At 35.9% G+C, this 24,528-nt stretch overlaps 1 protein-coding gene across 1 annotated transcript; it reads right to left on the bottom strand.

Moving 5' to 3' along the window:
• Nucleotides 1-384: 384 nt before the first annotated feature.
• On the bottom strand, nt 385-5,166 carry LOC116266413 (probable methyltransferase PMT11). The gene is made up of 9 exons (XM_031647622.2): nt 4,311-5,166; nt 3,898-4,041; nt 3,511-3,781; nt 2,818-2,916; nt 2,466-2,625; nt 1,613-1,870; nt 1,193-1,315; nt 1,037-1,114; nt 385-790 (listed from the first exon to the last, which is right to left on the bottom strand). The coding sequence occupies exons 1-9, from the start codon at nt 4,851-4,853 to the stop codon at nt 583-585; spliced, it is 1,884 nt and encodes a 627-aa protein (XP_031503482.1). The 5' UTR covers nt 4,854-5,166; the 3' UTR covers nt 385-582.
• Nucleotides 5,167-24,528: the final 19,362 nt, after the last annotated feature.

Below are 24,528 nucleotides of genomic sequence, written 5' to 3'. Positions count from 1 at the left end.
CTTCTCTAGTTAGCAAGAGGATGTAATACGGATTGAACCCATAAGGAGCTTTCAATAGGTTCAGTACCCTCTTCCAATTGCGTTAAACTCTTGGATTCTTGCTTGCACAAGTCTTTTTAAATCATAGGGTGGCGAGCAGGCAGTAAGAAGGGAATATGCAGGACATCAGGTAGAAGATGCTTGATTAATTTTGAACTTTGTCATTATACAATTTGAGCTTTCCCATAGTGTTGTCCTCTTGGTAGTCAACCTCACCCTTGTCATCAAACTTCCTTTTATCACATGTTTGTCTTCTGCAGTAAGAAATTTGAATGAAATATCAGTGATGCATAGCCAGAACGCATGGTGAAATTCACATAAGCGACATGGATTGAGCAAAAGAAATTGAATCAACCGTGCCTTCGCTCTTATTGATTTTCATTCCATCATGTTAGTAAATAATTGGCAAATACGATCAATTATACAACCCGTGTGATTCTTTGCTCTGTTTCAGGAACAATCGGGAGAAAAAATTGCATCCAACTGCCTCGCCATCTGTTTATATTCTCCTGATTGTAACACCCCATGACACTATGACAACTATTAGAGATGTAGAAAAAACTTTTGGCAAATCAAAACCATTGAGTCGCCATAAATTCCTTCATGTGTCTTGACCATCACCGCTTTCCATCCAACCAGCTTTGCTAGCACTTCAACTTCTGCGAGGATGGAACGTGAGTCCCTTATGTAAGCCCGTCCACCAGGACGTAAGATCCGATCCATTTCGATTAGAATCACTATCTTCTCACATCTGAAGGAGTCAAGGAAAAGTCATTTGCATCACCATTTTAAACAGGAAGTGATATTAACACTGACAACTCCACGAAGCCAATTGGCCAAACGGAGAAAAGAGAATGGGTTTAAAAGGGAATCGATTACCTCTCTCTCTCTCTCTCTCACACACACACACGCACACAAAAGAAACACATAGAGACAGGCAGAGGGTGCCTGTAGGTGACCTTCATACACACTTCTTGAGAATGAATAATTAAATTACCTCTTATTCTCTGCAGAGAAAACTCCCGCCGCATGGATAAGATCATAAGTTCGTGGATATGTATCAAAGGGCTCACACCTATTTATGGAACAAATGTCATTAGTGCCAAATAAAAGAAATGTCTTGGAAAATGTGCATTATAAGCAGAAGCAGTACCAATCATGGATGGCACCAATAAATCCTTGATCATAAATTACAGGAAGTGTGTTGGGCCCACTTATAGGAACCACATTCATCACCCAGCACTTCATGCCTGTCTGATATAATGCTGCTGCAAATCTGGAACAGCAACAAGGGGTCGATGTGAGAGAGCAAAAGAGGGAGAGAGAGATGTAAAATGGTAATTACATTAAAAATAATGACAAAAGGAAGGGAGTTCTCAATGAATATTATGCATTTCTATCACTAGAGGACCATTTTGAAGAGTTGGCGTACGTCAAACGTCAGAACCTAGTGCTAAATTTTCAAATGCATTAACGAACTGACTCTGAACTTTTTAGGTACTTCCAAAGTTTCATATTAAAATTATATGCTAATGATCCTAAATTTGCAAAATAGAATAGGAAAAGCACATACCCTCCAAAGCCTGCCCGCATATCCATCACATTTTGGAACTTAAAATCTTTCCATCCAAGATGGCTAAGATAACCATTTACTACCATCCTCCAATAGCTTGCTTCGGCTTTGAATGTCATGGACTTTGACAAATGGGTTTCTATCTCCACATCATTCAAACGATTTGGTACAGAAAAGTAAGAAGTTAATTGCTTCAGTGGAGAGGTTATCACGGCATGCTGAGGTAGTGGAGTAATGCAGTTCTTCAACTTCACATACCTGAAAAACAACTTGAACGAATATGACATGAGAGATTCCATATTAATCCGCATAAAGTCACTTATGCAAACTATTGATATCTATTCAGTGATTTTAACACTTTGATTCAGACTTCAGGGTGCTTTTGATTATCTGAGAGTGACAGTCATACAAGAAGGAGAAGAAGGATTTTGGGTGCTTATAGAGGAACCCTTTCTCAGAAGGAAAAACAAAGTCTGCAGTAACCATTTTCCCTAAAATTGCAATAGTGGCTTGTAATGGCACATCAACCTTCACACGAAAAACCACAATAAAGCATCTGATAGCAAGAACCAGAATAAGCCACATACATATATGAAGATCAATACTCGCCTCCTTGTATTTAAAAGTGTCGTCTGTAACCAATTTGTTGTCAATTAGTTTTTACACGCTTCAGTGCATGTATTTTTATTGTTTTCATAGACGATCCTATTCAGTCATATTGAGGTAAGTGCAAACATTCTTGACAATTATGTGTGTGTGTAAGCCATGCATGTGTAAGTTTGAACTAATTCAGACTGTTTGTGTGTGTGTGCTAGCTTGCAAAAGAACTTTAGCTTTTGAAATCAAGACTTACCATACGTCATCCTGGTTATCTAACGCGTCACAGAGTGGGGGCTGTGCGCCGGCACCTCTACTGGTGTAACAAATGTTGTTAAAAGGCTTTTTCCAGAACCTGATATTTTCTTGCTTTTCAACAAGTGACCAGCATATCCGCTCTGTTATGTTATTCATATCTGACAAAAGATTAAAGTTTTATTCAGATGAATTCAACTGAACAATTATTGAACTACAAAATGGATGTGATGGCACCCCTTTCTGGGGGAGCATTTGAGAGCTAAAAAGAAAAACATTTAAGTAAAAAATTTGCAACAAACATTCAGTTCTCATGAGATATGTGATGAGATTTGTACAATATAGAGATATACCAGTCCAAAAGTTTCTCTCCCTCAGTGGAAGTTCCACCCCTAGAACAAAATAACCACCAGCCCGCAACATTCTATTTGCTTCAAGAAGCAGGATCCCACCTACATGGCATAATAGAGTCAGTCTTTCAAGTCTGCAGATGCATGGACACATGATATGGCTACCTGCGAACATGAAAACATGCAAGCTGCAAGGAAAATGAATGTCACATGGCATAAAGTAGCATTAAGTCAAACAATTAAAATTAAGAAACAAAGTCCAAATTGTTCTACCTAAAGATAGCCTCTAAGACGGCCTAAGTATTGTAAAACAAAATTATTAAGTTCTAAAGTATTACCTGTACTTGTCAGTGCCTAAATATGCATGTCCGAGCATCACCATGAACACATGATAAAAATAACTTGTACATTGTGCATGAAGCAGTTGCAAAAAACGTAATACACTAAAAATTTGTATTTGTAAAAGTTGTTTTGGGATTGACTCAGGTTATATTAAAGCATTTATTCTTCCTGTAATTTAAGAATCATTACAGGACACTGTATTGAACTTCCGTTTATAGATTATCCATATGATAATTACAGTAACAAACAATCAACCACATGCTTAAGAAGTTTATAAATTACACTCTAAATTAGAATCCTAAAGTAATTATAATCATAAAATTAAAACTAAAGAAGATCAAGTCAATGGCATACCATCACGTTCCCAGTCGATATTGCACTCCAAGCAATATATCAAATCAAAAGCTTGGCTGGGATATGGAAGCCTATCCGACCCAAAATCTGCAAGCATAGCAGGAATTCCACGCTCAAGAGCAAATTGCACTTGGTTTTTATGCTCGTCTCCTGATGCTATAAACAGATTGTTCACATTGTGAGAAAGGAGTGCAGCACCAACCCCACTGAAACCAGCTTCAATTTCCAGAGCTGCTTTGATACGAACACCAAGCTTTGCATCAGGAACTGTCTGAGTGGATAAAAACGGTTTTAGAACTCCACAACAAAAAGTAAAGATGCTTGCTAGATGAAGAAAATAGCCCGAACCCAAGAACAAAAGGAAATGACATTAAGAATCTAAGATACCTCAGCCAGTTTATGGAAAAACTGCAACAGAAAATGCTCCTTTCCATTCTGCAAACGCTTAATCTTCTCTCCCTTTGAAGCAAACAACTTTTTGCTGACTGCGTGCCTTATGAGTTCTGGTTGAGGAAAATTCCCTATCCACACCTATCCGACGGGTTCATTAATTATGCAATTTCAAAATGAAAAATGCTTTCAAATTAGATATGCTAGGAGAAAAGAAACTTGAAAAAAATCCCAAACAATTATTTAAATCTTCTGGTTCAATTACAGCAGAGCCTATATGGCATCTTGCTTGAATACCCATTTGCGCACTTCTAACGCTTGATTGTGATGAAAAGGAAGTAGAATTGCAGTTTAGAGAACTCAGTTGGGAGTCTTGCAGATGAAAGGACAATCCAGTGGAGAACGGTTACCTCGTTCAAGCTCTCTGGCCACGGCACCGGCTGCCGGTAACTCCTTGGAGCTGGAATCAAGCAGAACCACATATCACTCTCATCCGGACAATACCTCCCCGGCCGCCTACCCCTTCCAGGAAGCAGAACGCTGCGAATCCTATCGAAGTCATCACGGCAGGGAACATAATTCTCCATATGAAGGGGGCAGAGCTCGATCCGAGCTCCGCCGCTCTCCCCCGAGACAGACAAACTGCGGAACTCCTGAAAGAACTGACCCACCACCCTCTCGGTGTCATTCTGGATAGAGAATCCGGCGTCCTGGGAGTTCCCGATTAACGCGAACGGTACATGAAACTCGAGGGATTTCCAGTAGGTTCCCAGGAAAAAGCACCCGATTCCGAAGAAGAAGACGGCGAGATACTCGCACCTCCTCACCGTTCCGTCCTTCATTTTTCCCCCAGGATCATCGGACTCCAAAGGCTCGACCTCAGTAGGCAAAGGATGATGCCGGAGATCGACTCGACCTGTCCGGCTAACCGCTCGAATTCTCGTATTTTGCATCTCAATCTCTCTAAATAACCGCAAATTGCGGATTTCACTAGCTCACCAGATCCATAATCATTCTTCAACGAAAACAAGGCCCCAAATTTGAACTCCAACGGTAGATCAAAAAATTTAAATACAACTTGTCGAATCATCGTCAACTAGAAGAAGAAGTAGAAGACCCAGTAAATAAGGATTAAAGAAAACCTGAAGTGGACTTGCAATTTCTTGATAAATAGGAAAAGGGGGAAACGAAAGGTTGACTCCCCATAAGGGAGGGCAACCAGAAGCAAAGAGGACGACGCGATCGGAAGGAAAAGTAGGCGACTTCGCAATCAAAGGCGCCGGCAGAGAAGACAGGTCACCTCACCTGTTAAATCATCGCTTATCTTCTCTGGCCAATTCCTAACGACATGGCAACTTCTCCGAGCCCACAGTTATCTTTTTACGAGAACATAAAGCGATGACGTAGGCCATCATGTGATCCGCTTCTAGTTTCAGGCGCTTCCCGCTGGCGCCAAAAATTTCCCAACAAGTTAACGGGTCAACGAACTCGACTCGCGCAGGCTCGGGAATGGTCGGTTCACTCAAATGGATCGGGTTCCTTTTAATCCTAGTCATCGGCGTTTTGGATCGTAGTGTGACATCTGAACTGAAAACGAAAGCAGCTTCGGAGATTAAGATTGAGAATATCCGGATCCAACTGAGATCCAATAAATAGTTCCCTAACTTAATTCTGAATGAGCGGGAGGCTATTCCGATCGTCCATGTGAATTCTGCTTCGTTCTTTGTTATACTTCAACTTACATATCAGTGACTTATTATTTATAACATAAAAGGTTGACGCTACAAGAATTCGAAATAAAGATTAGTTGTCTACCAACTCTTGCCCCAACAATTGCAAGTGAGTTGCAAATGAAACAAATTGTGTTATTAAATCGGTTGCATTTTCAATCCACTCTTTATGTATTGGATCACAAATGGTTATGGAATAAAATCATTTACTACTTGCTTAATTGCTTTGTTTTAAGTGAGGTACACCTTAATTTCAACAGTTATATATAAAATGTTGAAACAAGCCTGTTTAGAGTACTTTTATAAAATATTCATTTTAATTTTTTTTTTCCGGGAACATTTGTAATATTCAATTTTAGATATTCATCCTGCAAAAACAACTTTTTTTTCCGAAGCATACAGAACATGGTTGCCTTTTCCTGCCCTTCAACGTGCACCGTCGCACCGGCTTTCAACGGGTCGGATCATTTCAGGTCGGTCAAAGATTTGGACCCATCAAACAACCACCGAAACATTTTTGCAGTCTTTTTTTTTTTCCCCTGTTTTTTTGTTATTAGTTTTTTACTTTAAAAAAATAGTGTTTTAATTTAATCAAACTCAAATGGTTCCAATTCAACTTAAGTGGTTGTCTGTCATGGCGTATAAGCTGGTGTGAGCAACTGTCATACCAACTTCTCAATTTTCTTTTATTTTTACATTAACATCATTTAATATTTATTTTGTTATATATGTAAATGCTCCTTTCTTTTATTTTTACATTTACATGAAGATCATTTAATATTTATTTTGTTATATATGTAAATGCTCCTTTAAGCACGAAAACCTCCTGAATCAGTGTCCATCCAAAAAAAAAATTCTAACTCCGCCAAGACCTTTTCTGTCATATTCAATGAACAACACCAGTTGCATTTGAATTCTTCAAATACAAACGAAGAAAAGTTTATACCATATATTTTTATATCGATTTTACTTTTGTTTTTACATCCGAATCCAACTTTTACATACACAATCAAGCGAACCCGATCCACATTATGATAACATAAGAATCAAGTGTTTTGAAATATATGGATATTGAATATATGATATTTATTTAAAATTGGACCTCAATTCATATACAAATCAAAGATTATTTTTAAAAAAAAAAAACTCAACAAATCCAAAGAAGCTCCGCCTTTGTCACGTATCAAACGCTCCCAACCTCATGTAAAAGAATAAATAAGCAACATATGTATGAGTAATCGTGCAGTCTTCAACTTAAAACTTAATTAGTTTATTTAATTTGAACATGCACTTGTTCCATCACTATTCTTGTAACTTAAAGTATTTTAGTTATAAATGATGGTTACGATTATTATAAATGAATATATATATAAATATATATCTTTATAGAAAAGAAAAGTGTCAATTCTGTTCATCGATGCGCCGTATCTATGGTGGATCTCAAGTCACCCTCTACATTTATATCTTCAGTTTCCGGCAATTGGAAACGTGAAGCCAACCACTACATTCATAAAATGTCACAATCGTAGCGGTCTCTTACATTAAAAAAGCACCCTGAGAATTCCCGGTGCCAGAAGGATCGGGTCAGACCATTTTTCACAAAATCCGAACCGAATTCGATATCCTTTTTTAACTGAAGTAGAATCGCAAGCCATTGACAAGAATCATATTCGTGATATAAATTTTTTTTATGTTTATTTTATTAACATTTTATTATCTTTATTTTCCTAGATGTTTGCGCCTTATTAATAATACAAGAAAAGTTAGTTAGATGGATTTAAATTCAAGCCTTAAAGCATACCCAACTGCAAATTAATCAAGAATATGATGACAAGATTCCGATCAAAAAACATGTAGCCAATGGTTGAGCAGGCTAGTGGCTCGCATCAGGTGTTGGAACGTTGACAAGGGAACAAACACGAATTAATTAACAGCTAACTTGGTCTCCTCGGTTTGATTTATTTGCAAACAATTTCCTTCTCACATACTCGATTGAAGTTTCCTCTTCGAATGAAGCCACATTGTCAATGGAGTGGACCTCACCCTTCTTTTAATAACTAAATCAAGATGGAAAGTGATCTTCAAAATTGCTTTCAAAGGTTCTTTACTTTGTAGAATCTTCAAGGATACAGTTCGGCTTTTTAACTAACTTTTTCAAAGTATGTTTCGGGTGAGCGGGTTTGACCCACCACCCGAAGAAGGCCGAAGCCCCCCACCTGACCCCTTATCCTCAGGGTACAAGGCTTGCATCGGTGTCTCGGGATGCCACCCCTACTATGCTTCAACTTATGTGTCAGTGGCCTCTCGTTTGCAGCACAAAGATTTAATTAGCCTTTGGTGAATCAAAGCGAAGACTGGTCGCCTATCAGCCCCTATTCAATCGTGTTGGACCAACTCCCTTGGGGATCTTTGTCAAGTGCGTTTTATTCAACTTCTCTTACACTGTTTTAATATAAAACCACGTAGATTTTTGAATGCCTAGTTGATGGGGAGGGGATAAAACTGGGGGAGACACGGGAACTAGGATTTTTTTCAAGGGCAGGTGAAATAGTCCAACCTCTGGATCTGAGTGGAACCAAACTGAACCCAAATCCAAACAATACCTGATGCAACTAAAGATTTTCAGTTTTTTCAATGGTTTTTTTTTTTTCAATTAGTTGGGTTGGGGCCACCCCCTTTATGAGAAAAACCCGCTTCAAGCTCTCGGATTCCGGTGAACTCATGATCTGTGGGCTGTTGGACAGATGCCAAAATGAATACATGAGTGCTTCTCATATTAAACTCATGCTTTTGATCCTCTATGTGGGTGCTTCTCATATTACTCTGGTGGAGCAGATCTTTTGGTTTGTGTCCTTGGTTCTCCTCAAGGTAGTGTTTGATAGCCTCAGCTCTCATATCCTAAGCTGTATTAAAATTAGGTGAGTATTGCCACTAATCTGAAATCATGGTGATCTCAAATCACCACGGATCTCATATACATGGTGAAAGAAACACATCCTCGAAGGTTCACTAAAGAAAATTCTGGCTCCGCCCCTGCCTAAAGGTAGTGTTTGATAGCCTCAGCTCTCATATCCTAAGCTATATTAAAATTAGGTCTGACCTAAACTCACGAATCTGAAATCATGTGTTATCTCAGATCGCCACGAATCTCAGATCCATGGTGAAACAAACACATCCTCGAAGGTTCACGGCAATGGAATGCAGCTAAGGGATGAGTTTAAGTATCTTCAATGTAAAATTTTGAGGACCTCATATCGCAAGAGCTTCAAACCATCATTCATGCTTTGATATCGCAAGAACAGATCGAGATCTGCTTAACCCAAACATTATTTTGAAAAATATGAGTCCATGGTTAAGTATGCAAGGAGCAAACATATAATCTTGGAAGGTGTATGATAAGGGAAAACATTGCATTTTTATAACACATGTTAGTATAACACGCTTGAAGAACAGCATATGCTTGCTTCAGGAACTGTAGTGTAATTATATTCAACCTTTAATTGTTGAATCTTTAAACAGTATCAATAACCATATCATGCTTCTTAGAACAAAAATATGGGTTTTCTAAATAATGTATTTAGAGAATAAGTGTCCTAATAATACAATGTCGTTTAGTACCGAAAACCCTCTTAAAATATTGAAATCATGTCATTCTTCATCTTGTGGTTTGGGTTGTCAAAAATCCGAAAAGGATCCAAATCGAACCAAATCCATCATCGAGTTGAATCAATCCCGAATGGGCAAAAAAGATCTTTTATTTTTATGTATATATAAGTAATAAAAGATTATAAGAACTTTAGAAACATCTAAAATATAATACAAGAAGAGCAACATGTGAACCGTGGCCAATGAATCGAATCATTTTGCTACCATTTGACTTGAATAAGCCGACTCAAGGCTGATTTTACAGTCATTTTGTTCTTTTCTAAGTGGATATGAGAGGCCATCAAGTGTCCCGTTTCATAAACGCGGCTTAAGCTGCTCGAAGAAGCGCTGAAGCTTTTCTCACTCTGCCTCCAGAGTTTAAGGTTGGTTCGAAAACTTATGGTATACTTATCAACTAGAATGGTCATATTATTACCATTTACAGTTTAAAAGAATAGTGCCCATTAAAATCGAACTGACAACTGGGCTCTCCCCCGCCTGACCAGCTATGCTATGCTGCTGGTTCTTGTTCTATAAGCTACTTGAAAACTAAAAGGAGCTTCTAGAGTCCAAACCTCTTGGGGCTTGCAACTTCACAAATTTGAAAAATCATGCTTATGCAAACACAACAAAACTACATTTTCATCTGGGAGTTCTAGGGATGTAAAAGTTCTATGTTTGGATCGGGTCTAGGCTGTACTTAACCGGAGCAAACAAGGTCCGATGTAAGTAAATTTGGAGATAGACTTAGGATCAGACCTCAATTTTTCACAATCACAAGCATAAGATCTGCCATTCGTATGCAATCATGTCAGACCTTTGTTGGTTCTTAGGTAAAACTCAGACTTGGATTTGTATTCGGTTGAGAAATTGAACATTTTAATGATCAAAATAAATTTCTTTGCAGCTGATCCAACCAAATGTTAGCTTATGATCTCAATTCGGGGACAAAAACAAATTTGCTCCAATTCATTCACGGGGCCAAAAGGGCATTTAAAATAAGGGACATAGAGACTTTGTCCACACAGTTAGATTTAAATATTAAATGTCATTTATGTTTCAAATTTTCTTCCCAGAGTTAATCTAGAAAGGAAAAGGTGTCGAGACGACAAGAGGTTAGGTGGGGGATTCAGCCTTTATCGGCTCGGGGACAGAGGTGGGTGTGGGCTGTGTGGGCAGTATGCCCCCACTGAGATGTAAGGTGTAATACGAGTGGAATCATAGGGGTTAAATATGAGTGAGACCCACAGCCAATTCCTCTTTCAAGTGACCACTTATGAAATTTTAAGTAGTAAAATATGTAACTTTCACGTCACATTTACGTGCTATGTCCTTGCATAAAACTTATACGCAAACGGCATTCATTAACTCTCTCCTTTATTCTTGCGTTCCGCTATCTAATTCCATCCTCTCTTCACAATATGATAAAGACTGCAAACTGATGTACGTGAGCATGCACTTGCAATTTAACATTTACTCTCTTAGATTACTTTTTCTCTTGTAACCCTTTGAAACAATTGTGTACATTACATTAATTTCTTTATTTATTTTTCAAGTGTTTGTTAGTAACCCTTGGAGTGTGTTTGATAGCCTTGGATCTCAGACCAGATGCTGCATTTTTAGGTGAGATCTATGGTCTTAACAAACATTAGATTTCAAAACTTCATATTTGAAATCCGCAAAAACGATGAAATCCACGCATCTCATATCCAACCCTACCCCCACCCCCCGATTGAGGTTGGAGAGAAGAAGGGAGAGACGATAATGTCAAACGAGGTTTCTAAAAGCCTCTGCTTTTAAGATTCCAGGATATGAGATCCTTAGATCTTAAATCAGCCACGGATCTAAGATCCGGAGCAATCAAACGCTACCTTAGGTTGTGTTTGATAAGATTCTAAATTCAAGACTGCATAAAAAGGTGTGTTTTGGGAGATCGTCGGTTTAAACTAGTTGAAGATCTTAGTAAGCATGGATTTTAAGTCCATGCTACATGTTAAAAACAATGGATTTAAGGTCTGATGAGAGGGGTCGTCTGATCTTATATCTATGAATATGAGATTTGCAGTGAAACAAACATAACTTTATACTCAGATCTATTATAACTACAAAACATTTAAGCAATGATGGAGCCATAAATATTTGAATGAGGAAAGTACAACTAGGAGCATCCAATATGGAAATAAATAAAACACTATTTAGATGGATGAGTATGATGAGTATTTCAACTCATCCTAATGCCCAACATGAGAGCCAAAATCTCCATCCTTCCCCATCTCTGATTAGCACTATTTTTGCATTTGGTCTTTTGTGTGATGCTTCTGCTATTCTTCAACTTGCATATCGGTTTTTTTGTACTTTTATTATTGTATTTAAATGTACTGAAAATTTTTGAAGACCTTACTAAATTTTTGACGCCGAAATTTTGAAATTAACTGCTTTGCTAAAACCAACCAACATTGTCGATTGAGAAGATCTAACCAATTTCATGAACTTGAGATTTCGAAAACATTAGGTTCAGGAACAGGAAAGATGGTAATGAGGACCACGCTTTGTACAATTCTTATTCCGATCTGCTGCTCGTAATGTTTTTCTTCTTTTGTTTACTTGAGAAGGAAACCTGCTTTTATTCCAATCAATTAAGAAGGGAATATCCATCTATTATTTTAAGGCAACAACTCAACACATCCCACTGGATTGTAAGAGATGGCACGATACCAAGATATAAAAATATGTTACTTTTAATGGAGAATATTTTGCTTGCTCATATGAGACAAGAAAATATTGCCAGATAAAAGGTGGTGCTTTAAAGGTGGTGAGAAAGGAGTAACATGAGTCATGATCGCTGAATTAATATTAGATCCTTGTACTTGTGGAATCTAGGTTATATATAATGCATACTATTTGAATCAAGTATACGATGAGGAGGCAAAGCCAAGATAGGGCTTGCATGGATTCTGACCCTATCTTTAAAAAATAAAAATAAAAATTACTTGTACTATATAAAAATTTTAAAAAAATGATATTTCGGCCTTAGCCAAAATTTAGAAACTTTAATTTGGTCTCTGTTATGAAACCCTGTATACCATTAAATGCCAAATCTTGTGTTTCTACTGATCTGCAAAGAGATGGCTGCTAATTGCAAAAACTTGAGATATATTCACAACCTTGTTTTGATTTTTTGGTTGTCTTGAAGTTATAATGTCATTTTCAATGAATATCAGATTTCATGGGAATCATTTAGGTTGTCCATTTTAATGGGATGTACAAATTAAATTGTCAATATAAAAGTTAAGTTATTATTTTAAGGGTCCAAAGTGCCCCCTCAAAGGAGACAATGGATTTTTTTTAAGGAAATTCATTTGAAAAGTAATTTAGTTTTTTGAAAAAAATAATTTGGTTTTAATCTCCACCATTTAATTTCCTTAAAATCGACAACAAACATAATTTTCATCAAAGCATGGTTCGACAATAAAGATGATTACCAATGATGTGACTTTGTGTGTGTATATATATATATATATATATATATATATATATATATATATATATATATATATATATATATATATATATATATATATATATATATATATATATATATATATATATATATATATATATGTTCTTTGTTTATTTATTTATGTACTTATATATATATATATAATATTTTTTTGTTTATTATTTATGCATTTATTTATTGAAATTCCTAAGCTACTACTGAGATGTTTTGGTAGTCCTGCCGATGGAAGGGCTGTCGTCACCGTATGGAACCAGCGGATGACGTGCTAACCAACGCAACTCTACGACCGTCGCAGGCAAGTTCTGCCGAGCTGACGTGCTGCCGGATTTCGTCAAAAGGCTGCCATTGGAAAAAGGCAGAGCATCGCCCTACACGATTGCAGACATTTCCAGTCGATGAGGTCACGAGTTCAAGACCAACGGCGCCATCTCTTGTCATGATCTGATGGAGGACTTCTTTGTGATGATCAAATTCTTTGATGGAGTTTGTGATCAAATCAGAGCTAAATCTTGCTCTAATTAATTCAGGCCTTTGATTTCACGGGCGGCGCCGGCCAAACTTTCGTGCAAGTGCACGCATCTTAGAAACTTAAATGAGGATAGATCAGTTTCTGGACAAGCTTGCAAGTCCATGAATCTTTATAGACACAACTTACATTGCTTGAGCAACGAGCAAAGTGCGGAATATAATGGCAGCTGTCCAGGCAAACACACGATTCTTCCACCTGCCTAAAAGAAAAGGTTCAGACTTCAACAATTTCACGTAAACGAGCTCACGAAATAGAAATGCTTGGCTCCAATGGATTTATTGTATTTAAATTGGTCGACTTTTTAAGGGGTTTAGTATAGCTGGTTAGATTGGTGCTAATTTAAGCACTAGGCTTTAATAAGCGTAGAGCATGGTACTAAAAGGGGCCCAATAATTTAAGAATTTTGTTCAAAATCTTTTCCGGCTAAGTTTGATTACTCTGGATTTGAAATACATGAATCTAATGTGGATACGACACGAGATGCTTTTGCAGTTACGGCAAAAACCCACAATGAAATCCATGGTTCATCAAACTAAGAATCTTAGATCTAAGACCCGCATTTAATATCTTTATTTTACTTCTTTGCATTGAGAAGATGTTGGATTTAAGATTGGAGGGGAGGATCTGATCTTAAATTTTTCTGCTCTAAAATCCTGAGGATCTCAAATCCGATGCTACGAAACGTTCTCTAAGAGCCTTATGAACAATTTTTAAAGGGGCTGACTGTATTTTTTGTAAAATTTTTATGAGATCCAAATTAAACTTTTCTGAAAATTATATAGACTTTGGTTGCCTAAGAAAGTATACGTGCATGCACACGTACAATACGCTTATTTTGTGGAGTTTTTCTAGTTCTTGCAGTTGTTGTGACATAAGAACATTAGCCAGAATGCGGCCTGATCTATTCTTTTTATTGGAAGGCATTAATTTGCAGATCGAAACAGAGGCGGAGCCATGAATTTTTTTTGGTAGAACTAAGCACTAGCGTGAAGAGTAGCATTAGATTGTTTCCTTCATTTGCTAAACATGTGGTCTAGTTTGTAATTGAATGAAGTGGCTCCACAACTTGATCCAGGATGAGAAAAGTTCTCCATGGATATTCAAGGAGAGAAGTATACGGCAAAGTAAGCGCAACCTAACTAAACTAATTACCTTAATGTTGTGTTTGATTACCGAGGATTTAAGATCCACGGTTTTCAAGTCCGACCCTTCCTTCCCCAACCACCCGCCCCGGAAAATCTGATCTTAAATCCACACTTTTTACATTAAGGTCTGGATTTGAAATCCATGTTCGGGGTAGAAGCTGAATTTCAAGATTTAAGATTCCCTCCAATTTGAGATCTGTAAGGAATCAAACGCAACCGCAAATTTAGTATGTATTCAGCTTTTAAAGAAAAATCTCAAAGAGCTGACTATTAAATATAGAAAACATTAAAATTTTGATAGGAGATGACAAAAATGTATCTGGTGGAGAACCACCCATCTCTTGATTGACGCAACATATGTTTTGTTTTCTTATAAGAAGAGCTTCTTGTCATTTTGTGTTAAAATTAAGATCATGTTTTTTTTTTGTTGGTAGGTAGCTCTTTGAAAATTTGTAACAACAAAAAAAAAATGCTGAATTTGTTACTTCTTAAAAATTGTGCAGTAATTGGATTTTTGTACAAACATTAGGTGTCATTTTGTAATTTTTCTATTGTTTTTATGAAAACTATGGGTGTTTGGTTGACACCCTCTTATAACACAGTTTTCTAAAACTTAATTTTATAAAAACAAGTTCTTCAAAGTGTTTTCAAAACTTGATTTGTTTGTTGGGTTTGAGAGGTCAAAAACAAGGTTCTCATGGATAATATAAAGTAAGGTTGGGCACCGGGCCGGACCACCGCCCAACTTGGGCCCAGGAAAAAGGGACCCAATTATCGGGCCGGCCTGGGTGGGCCCGATAATTGGTTTTTTAAAATTTTTATTAATTTTTATATACATTTATAATATTTAATTATATTTATATATTATTTTATATTTAAAAATATATTTAAGAATTAATGGGTGCTACCTTTTTAGCGTGTCACATAATATCTAAGAATTAATCATGCCTTTCAATTTTATCTTGCTTCGTGCACCTCCTGGCCTTTAAACATTTTCGATGTTGCTTAAGCAAATTCAGTTAAATTTTATAATTTTTTTTATGATTGAGGATCATTATTTTCTTCACTTAAAAGAACCTAGTTTATACATTGGAATTTTTAGAAACCTTTTTATATTTACATTCTTCTAATCTACTTTAGAAGATTTTGTGAATGATACATGCACTATTTTCAAAATGGAAAACCAACACCTGCAAGAATTAAGAAGGAAATTAATTCAAATTAACACCTCACTAAAGGCACTATAAGCCATAGTTAGAATTTGATAGACCGTTGTTAATTATTTTAACATGGTTCTTTTAGCGATACATTTTAAATATTTAATCATCTGGCAAAATTTGACGGCCAACTGATTTCAAATTCGATCAACAATTTTTTTTTTTTATATTTCATTCACTATAGATCTAGGGCTCCACATGTGGAAAGTTGGTACGACCCAGCTCATTGATGATGATATACATATCTTTTATATGTTTTTACATCATCAATGGGGATTTGTCAAGCCCTAAAATAAATGTTAACAAACCTGTCACTTAAAAAGCATATTGCTTTTATATATATAAAGATGTATATGGGAAACCAGGTAGATACCATACTTTAATATGCTAGATTTGAATGGGAATTGTGCAGTCTCTAGTAGAAATTAGGTTAAACAAAATAGAAACATAGCTGTATTTTCAAAGAGACTGAAATACCCTCAAAGGGACAAAAAATCTCAATTGAAGAAACTCATTTGTTTTCTTCATTAAGGGGTATTTTAGTCTCTTAAAAGTATAATTACTTTCCCTTTTTTTCAACTTAATTTCTACCATTTGATCTCCTTAAAATCAATAGCCGAGACAATTCTCATGTTCTCCAGAATACGAGTCTCTCTCACAGGTATCCCGATGCAATGTGAGAGGCTGGCGCATCTAGACGGCTCCATGTCATCTCTCGTGATACTCTAGGACGCCACGACTTACAGATTCCTATTCAATGTGAGAAGCACTCAGTACTTTTATATATATGTACACAGGGGCGAAGCCAGAATTTTTTTTAGGGACGAGCCAAACCATTCGTGGGTCGGGCCAAGAAGAGTGACGGTAAGGCCAAGAGGAGCGACGGGTCAGACTAAACTAAAAAAATTTGATTTTTTACATATAAAAAAAAATTCTGGGCTCACTCGGGCGGCCCCCCCTCCCTCCGCCCCTGTATGTACATAAAGCTGCCCACACCAGTCACCATGTGGCTCCGCCACAATTGTTGTAGTTTGGTCCTTGTCAAAATTTAGAAACGTTAATTTGGCATGCCTCATGAAAAATCTCTGGCTCCGCCCCTGCCTCGGCCTGTATTTTGAGATAAAACGTCAACTTTGACACGGTATAGATGTGAATGGGTCGGATTTGCGATCTCGTTTTCTGGATTTGGCAGAGTCCAAATCGGACCACTTGTTGCCTCGCGGCGATCCCACGAGTTCTGATGGGTTGGATATACTACCTGTTAACAGATTAGATCCATTCCTGGTTCTTCAAAAGCTTCTGTTCAGATCCAGATCAGGATGTGACTAAATGGGGTTGCAATTGGATGTAGGTGTTGGTGGAGCCAGAATTTTTTGGTTAACCACCAGCCCAAATCTGATGTGAACGTTTAATATAATTTTTAAGTCACTATAATATAATTTTAGATTTTTCTAATAAAACTTTTGATGGCTGGTGTGCTCTGTGGCCTACACGGGGCCGAACTATAGTTTTAAAATTTTAACAGAGCTCAAATAATTTTTTTTCATTTTTTTTTACTAGGCTAAGTAAATTTTAAAAAAAATTATATATAAAAAATTTGAAATGTGTTCCAAACTAACTTTCGCATTACACGTTGGTGGAACTTGTGTTCCGAAGAACATAGCATTCTTGTTACCAAACGCCCTCTTTTGGGTCTACTACGATCCACGGCTCTGTTTGTCCCGCTAACATGACTCACCATAAATTAATTAAATAGTGTGCTTTTGTTATAAATTAGTTAAATATGATGGTCTTAATTATTTAAAATGTGGTTTTATGGGGTGCATGAAAGTCTTAATCTATGATTAAGGGTATGCATGAGAAACACTTCAAATGCAACTAAGATCAAGAACTTCAGAAATCCCATATGTGGTCAGCCATGACCATATTTGGGCATTATTAGAACATCAGTCTGTAGTGCTCAAATTTTTAGATGTGAATGGTCTACAATAACGCTAGGGATACAAATGAGTTGGTCTCTAATGTGATAAGATAGAAAATATAAAATTTGGTAGAAAGGTCTTTTAGGCGGCGTTTGGATGGCACTCGTCTAACTCAATTTTATGAAAACTTGGTTTTATAGAAACCAAGAGAAGTGTTGTTCATTTCCTTTCTAATGCAACCAAACATGATTTTTCATTTGTTTCCTTTCTCGCCTTCTTGATTAACCAACCAAACACACGATTGATTACCCTTTGCCTTCCTTTCCTTCCCTTTCCCTCCATCCAAACACGCCATAAGGACACAACGGATCCATATATCTTGATTCACCGTATGCGCATCTACAATCATGAATGAATCCCAAATCAAAAGGAAACGTGGAACCAGATTGTGATCGAATATCGTGATTTTCCTCTACCACACCAAAAAAAAAAAAATGAAGGAGGTCTAGAGTTAGGCCTTTGGAGTATTTGTCAGTGTTGTAAAAATTCGCTCTCTGCTTATATGTCGCACATTGTACAAAAAATTGAAACCATGTTCGCTCGTGAGAGCATTTGTTAAGAAAAACATTTATGCGTCAGTATGAGAGGTCTACTTATTATAGAGAGTAAGGCAGTGTCTATGTTTCAACTTGCACATCGGTGACTTCTTTTTTACCTAACACTCCAAATGAAGATTGACGGCCTGAAATAACATTTGATTATTGAATTTATAAACAACGTTCAAAGTATTGATTTTTCATAATATATTTTAAGGGTGTGTGTTTTGCAAGCCCTCGAAAGTTTTTCACAATATCTAATACGGACTAAGAGTAGACTATGAAAATAGGGCGTTACAATCCACCTACCATCGAAAAACTATGAATTCCCCTTTATCATTGTAAAAAATTTGACAAAAATTTGCACTAAGGTCATATATAAGAATATTTAAACCATAATTAACATGATATGAAGCGTGTGAATTCGCATAAGCCAAGTGTAAACTGTAATGCATATAAAATGGACAAACGTGTAAACGCATGGAAATAAAACACAAACCTACAAAAAAAAAACAACATGAAGAAGAGCAAAAAGCAACGTTAGAATCAACAAGAAAAATAATATAAAAATGCAAAACTTCCGTAAAGAAGCAACTAGGAAAATATGATGAGGGAATTATGTAAGCACATGATGAGCCCTTATTCTTCCCTCACTGCAATGAAGAAATTATGAGTGAAGTAACTAGTCGTGGTACTTTAATGTGTCATACCAATGGTCATCTCCGCCCCATTAATGTAAACCTCCAAACGAAGTACAAGCTCATTAAAGAAGAGAGTTCTGTTTGCAAATAATCAAATGCAGGTCTAATAAGATCCAACACCCATATGACTATCGGATCGGAATCGAATCCGGTAAAGTAAGCCTTGGCACTGGGTCGGGCTGCCGCCGGATACCTGGTATACCCATCCCGACTCGGGCCCGGAAAAACGTGACCCGGGCTGGCCCGGGTGGGCCTGATAAGCCTGGATCGGGTCCAATAACGATTTTTGTTATTTTTTTATTAATTTGTATACATATTTGTAATATTTTATTATAACTAATTATTTTTTATGTATTATTTTATATTTAAAAAATTTTAATGCAATCGGGCCAGGACCGAGCCAGACGCGAGCTCGACTTTTTCGAGTCAGCCCAGGCCCGATGCCCAGGCTTACAGTAAAGCGACACTGTTGTACCAGATCCGGTCCATTTCTGGCCTTAATCAGTTTACCTCTCTCTCTCTCTCTTTATATATATATATATATATATATATATTCATTTTCAAGAAGAGGTGATATGTTGTAGATGACAATATTTTGGGGGTCCTAACTTTAATTTTCTTCTCCCTTGTGAGTTTCCCTTTCACATGGATCATCACTCAGGGAGCTGTTTTCAGCAGAGATCATAATTCGAGCTTGATGGCACTAGAAATAATAATATCAGAAACGAAAAGATTAATGGGAAGAAGGGGTTGTAAAAAGCACGGCATGAAGTTTAGGTGAGCGAGGAGTTAATCTCACTGTTCAGTGAAGGCCGAAGTCTCTCTCCATTTCCAAATCCTCCCAGAATTCAAGGTTGTTGTTTCTGATGCCTCTGGGTGATGCACCCGTTATACTTCAACCTTGGATATCGATGCTCTCCTCGTATTAGGTATTAAAATGAAGATGGTATGTTGCTATTTAATCATTTTCACTACAAAAAATAGAGTGATAAGTGCTAGTAAAGATGTCATTTTCACAAGTATATATATAAGTAAAAATATCATCACTGGCACATGTAAAATGTCCAAAATTAGGGTACTATATACTAGTGACCCTCAACCGAAAGTTTCTAGTTTCGTCAGGTAGACAACCGAATGTAATAATAATAATAATAATAATAATAATAATAATAATAATAATAATAATAAACGTACGTCTTTAATATAAAAATAAAACGAAATGCTTGTAATAATTTTTTTTTTTCAATTGAGTGTTATTTATTTCAATGTAGATGTAGATGGGGAGGTTGGAGGTTTTCAAGTTGCATGAAAGAATGAAGGAAGGTGACGCGGGGACAGTCCTTGAAAGCGACGGGATGAGGAAAAGTGATAGGAAAAGACGAAGAAGATGCCATTCTCTTTCCACGTTCCCGACGACTCCCAGACGCAGCATGCTCCTCAGCGTCTGGACGTCGTCTTCATTTATGAACTGGCCCTCCTCCTTCAATTTTATATATTTTATTCTCTCTCTCTCTCTCTCTCTCTCTATATATATATATATATATATATATATATAAGTTGGTAAAGATCAGACCTATTGAATTTTCATTTAAAAGCTATTTTACATACAATATAAACACCTTAATGTATTTATAAACACTATTTTGATTCAAGTTGTTTTAATGAAAATGTTAATTTTTTTATTACCATGTCATGGGGGCCTTCATTTTTTTTTATTACAAAAGCACATTAAAGTCTAACAAATGATCAACTATATGTTTTGCATCATCTTATCATTAAGATTATATCAATAAGAATGATCAACTATATGTTTTGCATCATCCTATCATTAAGATTATATTAATAAGGTTAGATTTAAAATGCTTTAATATTCAAAATCAAAGGGTCTGGTTTTTATTTCTCACCTAAGTGACGAACTTTTTGTATATATATATACCATTACTAAAAATACTAGTAAATGTTGTACTATCGTAAGCCACCTTCAATACTCACATAATCTTTTTTTTGTAGGGACAGATTTTTAATTTTTATTCATATATCAAACCTATGAGTGAATTAGATACTTATCCTTATACTACCAAAAAAAAAAAAATTACTAACGCAAGAGGGGAAAAGAACGTCAATAAAAAAGTGGCTTGGTCAATTCAAGTCCATGGAACATGGACCCGGTCAACGCGGCCTGTAGAACTTGTCTTGTCGGACGTCTTTTTTGAAATATCGCTAGTATCCAGCCAAAAATAATAATAAAATTGTGTTTTCTAAAACATTATTTTTAACATAAATTAGAATTCAAAATCACTTATAATTTATCTTAAGAGTAAGCATTGGATCAGGTACCCGACGAACTTTCGAGTACCTGGCTCGGGTCAAGTCGAGCCTGGGCTGTTGCTGTAAAGAAAGGTCTCAAGCTAGCTTTGACTTGGCTCGACACCGGGTTGGGCCGAGCTGACCAGATGCCCAGCCTTACTAGGACGTCGCGATTAAAATATTTACAACATTTTTATTAATCACTGCATAAAACTGGCAAAACTAGTGCATGAGGTGAGCTTCATGACATCTTAAGTATATCTTAAGTATAGTAAATGCAATTCCAAGCTTATAAAGACTAAAAGTATTAAAGTTTGAACATTGAGTTTAACAACTCACGCTTAAAAAAAAAAAAAAAAACTCGCTTAGAATGAATTTTTAATTAATTAGCATACTTTGCGCAAAATGTTGCTTTATATTAAGTCTTTTATATAGAATTAAAGACTTCTATATTGAATTAGTAAAAGGTACATGTGTGTGTGCTTATTAGCTTGCGGAAGCACATGCAGATGAATGAGTGAGCCTTGCAAAATGCGAATGTGAGCTTTGAGCTTTATCATCCCACTCATAGATATTTTTGCTGTTCTAAAAGCATTATTATAGGAACTATTATAAAAAAATATCAAGTTCTTCAAAAAAAAAAAAAAAAAAAAAGGATTTGGTATTTTACTTTCCTGTCTACAATGATGTATTACACATAAAACACGGATAATTTGGACTCACATAATCTAAATATGAAAAAATATTTTGAAAAGATTTAGAACAAACGAAAACAAAAATCTCAAAACCATATCATAGTGATGTGGAAAATCTTAAGTAATTGAACTTGGATCTAGTAACAAAAAATTGGCTAACTTGTGAATTAAAAAAATAAAAACATATATGCCTTTCTTCCAGTGCAGAAAATTCATATAGATTTAAATTGTAGAAGCTAATTGCTTTGATATTATTCGCTATATTACTCCATACAGGATTAGGGCTTCAAGATTTGTCTAGCTTATACAGGATTACTCTCTACCGGTTCTTACCTTCCCCTCGCGCTTTTTCTGATGTGCAGCCCTGTCATACTCTATACATGCAAACATTAATATTCAAGCTTGAGAAGAGAATCTGCACAACATCTAATTTGAAAGGTATCCTGTAGACCGCCCAAGCTCCAAAATAGCCCTAGACTCCATGGGCGGGAAGAACTAGGGGTGACCTTACCTCTCATAAACTTCCAATCTCGATAATCTCTCTTTTTCTCTCTCAATTTTTGTTATTGCATTTTCCATTTTCATTGGCTCTCTCTCTCACTTTATATATATATATATATATATAATTTTTTAAAATCACTCAGCCTGTTAATATGTACCATTCAATCCAACATAATGAAGAGTTAAAAGAAAAATAAAGAGAAAAAGGTTTTCATCATTTAATATTAGTTTTCACATTTTATATTTGTTTTTATCTCAACCAACTAATCAACCGCTTTAGATGGACGGCCTTGGTTAGATGGTTGAGTGACTCTTAATACCAGAATTATAGTTCACTCATAGATATATATACACACAGTCATCTAATTAGAACCGTCGAATCTAATATAATAGGCGCTTAAGAGAAGAACAATGAGAAAAAAGTGTTAACCAGTTTCGTTTATACATTTTTGTCTCAAACATGTATCTGGTTCATATGGACGACCTTAGTTAGATAGCTGAGTGACTCTGGAGAACCATATCCATCATTTACTCACTTTATATATATAAACTCAGATTGGTTTTATGGTTTCCTATGTTTTATGAATGTAAAGGCATTCGTTTTAATTTATTATAAAATGTGATTCATGCATCCATTCTGTATGACTTTAATACAAAGAACTAAAATTTTTGGTAGAAAAAGTCGAAGCAGTGGACAGTGCCGAAATAGGGGATTAAATATGGACAAAGTAACTTACGTATTAGATTGGGCGACAAAGTGAGAGATTATCTGAAAATTTTTGTCTTTCAGCTTCCAGCTTATCAAAAGTAGGAGAATCATTTAAAGAAAAAAAACATAAAAGTTGTTTGGGTTGTCAAACTTGTCATGTATTGAATGTCAGATGGTCAAAAATAAAAAATTTGTCGCTAAAAAACAGATGAGCATTAGTACTGGTTTAACGTCAAAAAATGACTTTTAGCTGTAGTTTAGAAGAAATTTTAAAATTTTAACAATCAGGCTTATTTGAATCCATTAATATATATATATATATATATATATATTATATATACACCTGTTGGATGAGTGGTGTGGCTGGATTGTTAAGCATTAAAAATCTATTGCCTAAAATATCACCTTAAGGTATACCAACAGTGTTATAGTACTTGTAGCATTGGCTTGTACTCTTAAAAAAATTTAAAAATATATATATAAGCGCCGCAGCGCTGGCTTGTAGTGTTACAAAATAAAAAAAAGTACCAAATATTAAATGGTCAAAATGCCATTTATTTTCTTTTTTGTTCGTCCAATTATGAGGGTGGTTTTTTATTTTTTTTTTATCATTATAGACTGAGAGACCATTTGACAAATGAAACACTTTGTGAATGTTTCATAAATTTGCTTTGAAAGATTGAGAAATATTTATAAACATGTAGTTCCAGTGTCTTGTCAATATAGCTCAATTTAAAGGTAGATTCGTAAAGATCAAAACATGTTCATTGTACACTAGAATTATTATCTTATGAATTTACTCTAATCTTTAAGGTAAATTCACAAGACAATATCACAATTGGCTCAAACAAATGAATTGAATAAATGTAGTATGCCTTTTCTTCTATCAAATTGAACAGATAAAAGTTTGTTCAAATGAGAGTCGACATGCATCCACAAGTTAAATTGATACAACATACTTAATATATGCATAATAGAAAAAGGCAGCATATTTAATATATGTATATATAGCAAAACTCAATGCTACCGTGTGCCGAATAATTGTCTGGATGGTTAAAATTTAAAAATTCGTTGTTATATATAGCATGAATTAGCGCTAAAGCCGATAAAGTGTCGGGCACCATAAACTGTGTTTAATGCCAATTTAATAACTTTTTTTGGCATATTTAAGATTCAACAATCCAACAACATTAGCATCAATCAAATCTCTTATATATATATATATATATATATATTTATATATATATTACTGGTGCAAGACTGTTATATCCTCAAGATATTTAACGCGTTAACTTCAAGGAGAAGAAAGGGTGGATTGCCTTTTTCCCATTTGCTGGAATGACGTCCCCGCCCCCTCGGCCTCTCACCGTCTCTCACACGCAAAGTTTTCTCTCTCTCTCTACATTTTCCA

The sequence above is a fragment of the Nymphaea colorata genome, chromosome 12 (assembly GCF_008831285.2).
Source record: "Nymphaea colorata isolate Beijing-Zhang1983 chromosome 12, ASM883128v2, whole genome shotgun sequence".
NCBI classification, from domain to species: domain Eukaryota; kingdom Viridiplantae; phylum Streptophyta; class Magnoliopsida; order Nymphaeales; family Nymphaeaceae; genus Nymphaea; species Nymphaea colorata.
This window is presented reverse-complemented; position numbering and strand designations above follow the sequence as displayed.

Excerpts from the sequence above, each read along its gene's own strand:
- LOC116266413 (XM_031647622.2), bottom strand. The coding sequence starts at position 4,853 with ATGCAAAATACGAGAATTCGAGCGGTTAGCCGGACAGGTCGAGTCGAT. Across the intron at positions 3,782-3,897 it reads TTTTCCATAAACTGGCTGAG|ACAGTTCCTGATGCAAAGCT; the intron begins GTATCTTAGATT and ends TTATCCACTCAG. Across the intron at positions 2,626-2,817 it reads GGAGAGAAACTTTTGGACTG|ATATGAATAACATAACAGAG; the intron begins GTATATCTCTAT and ends ATCTTTTGTCAG.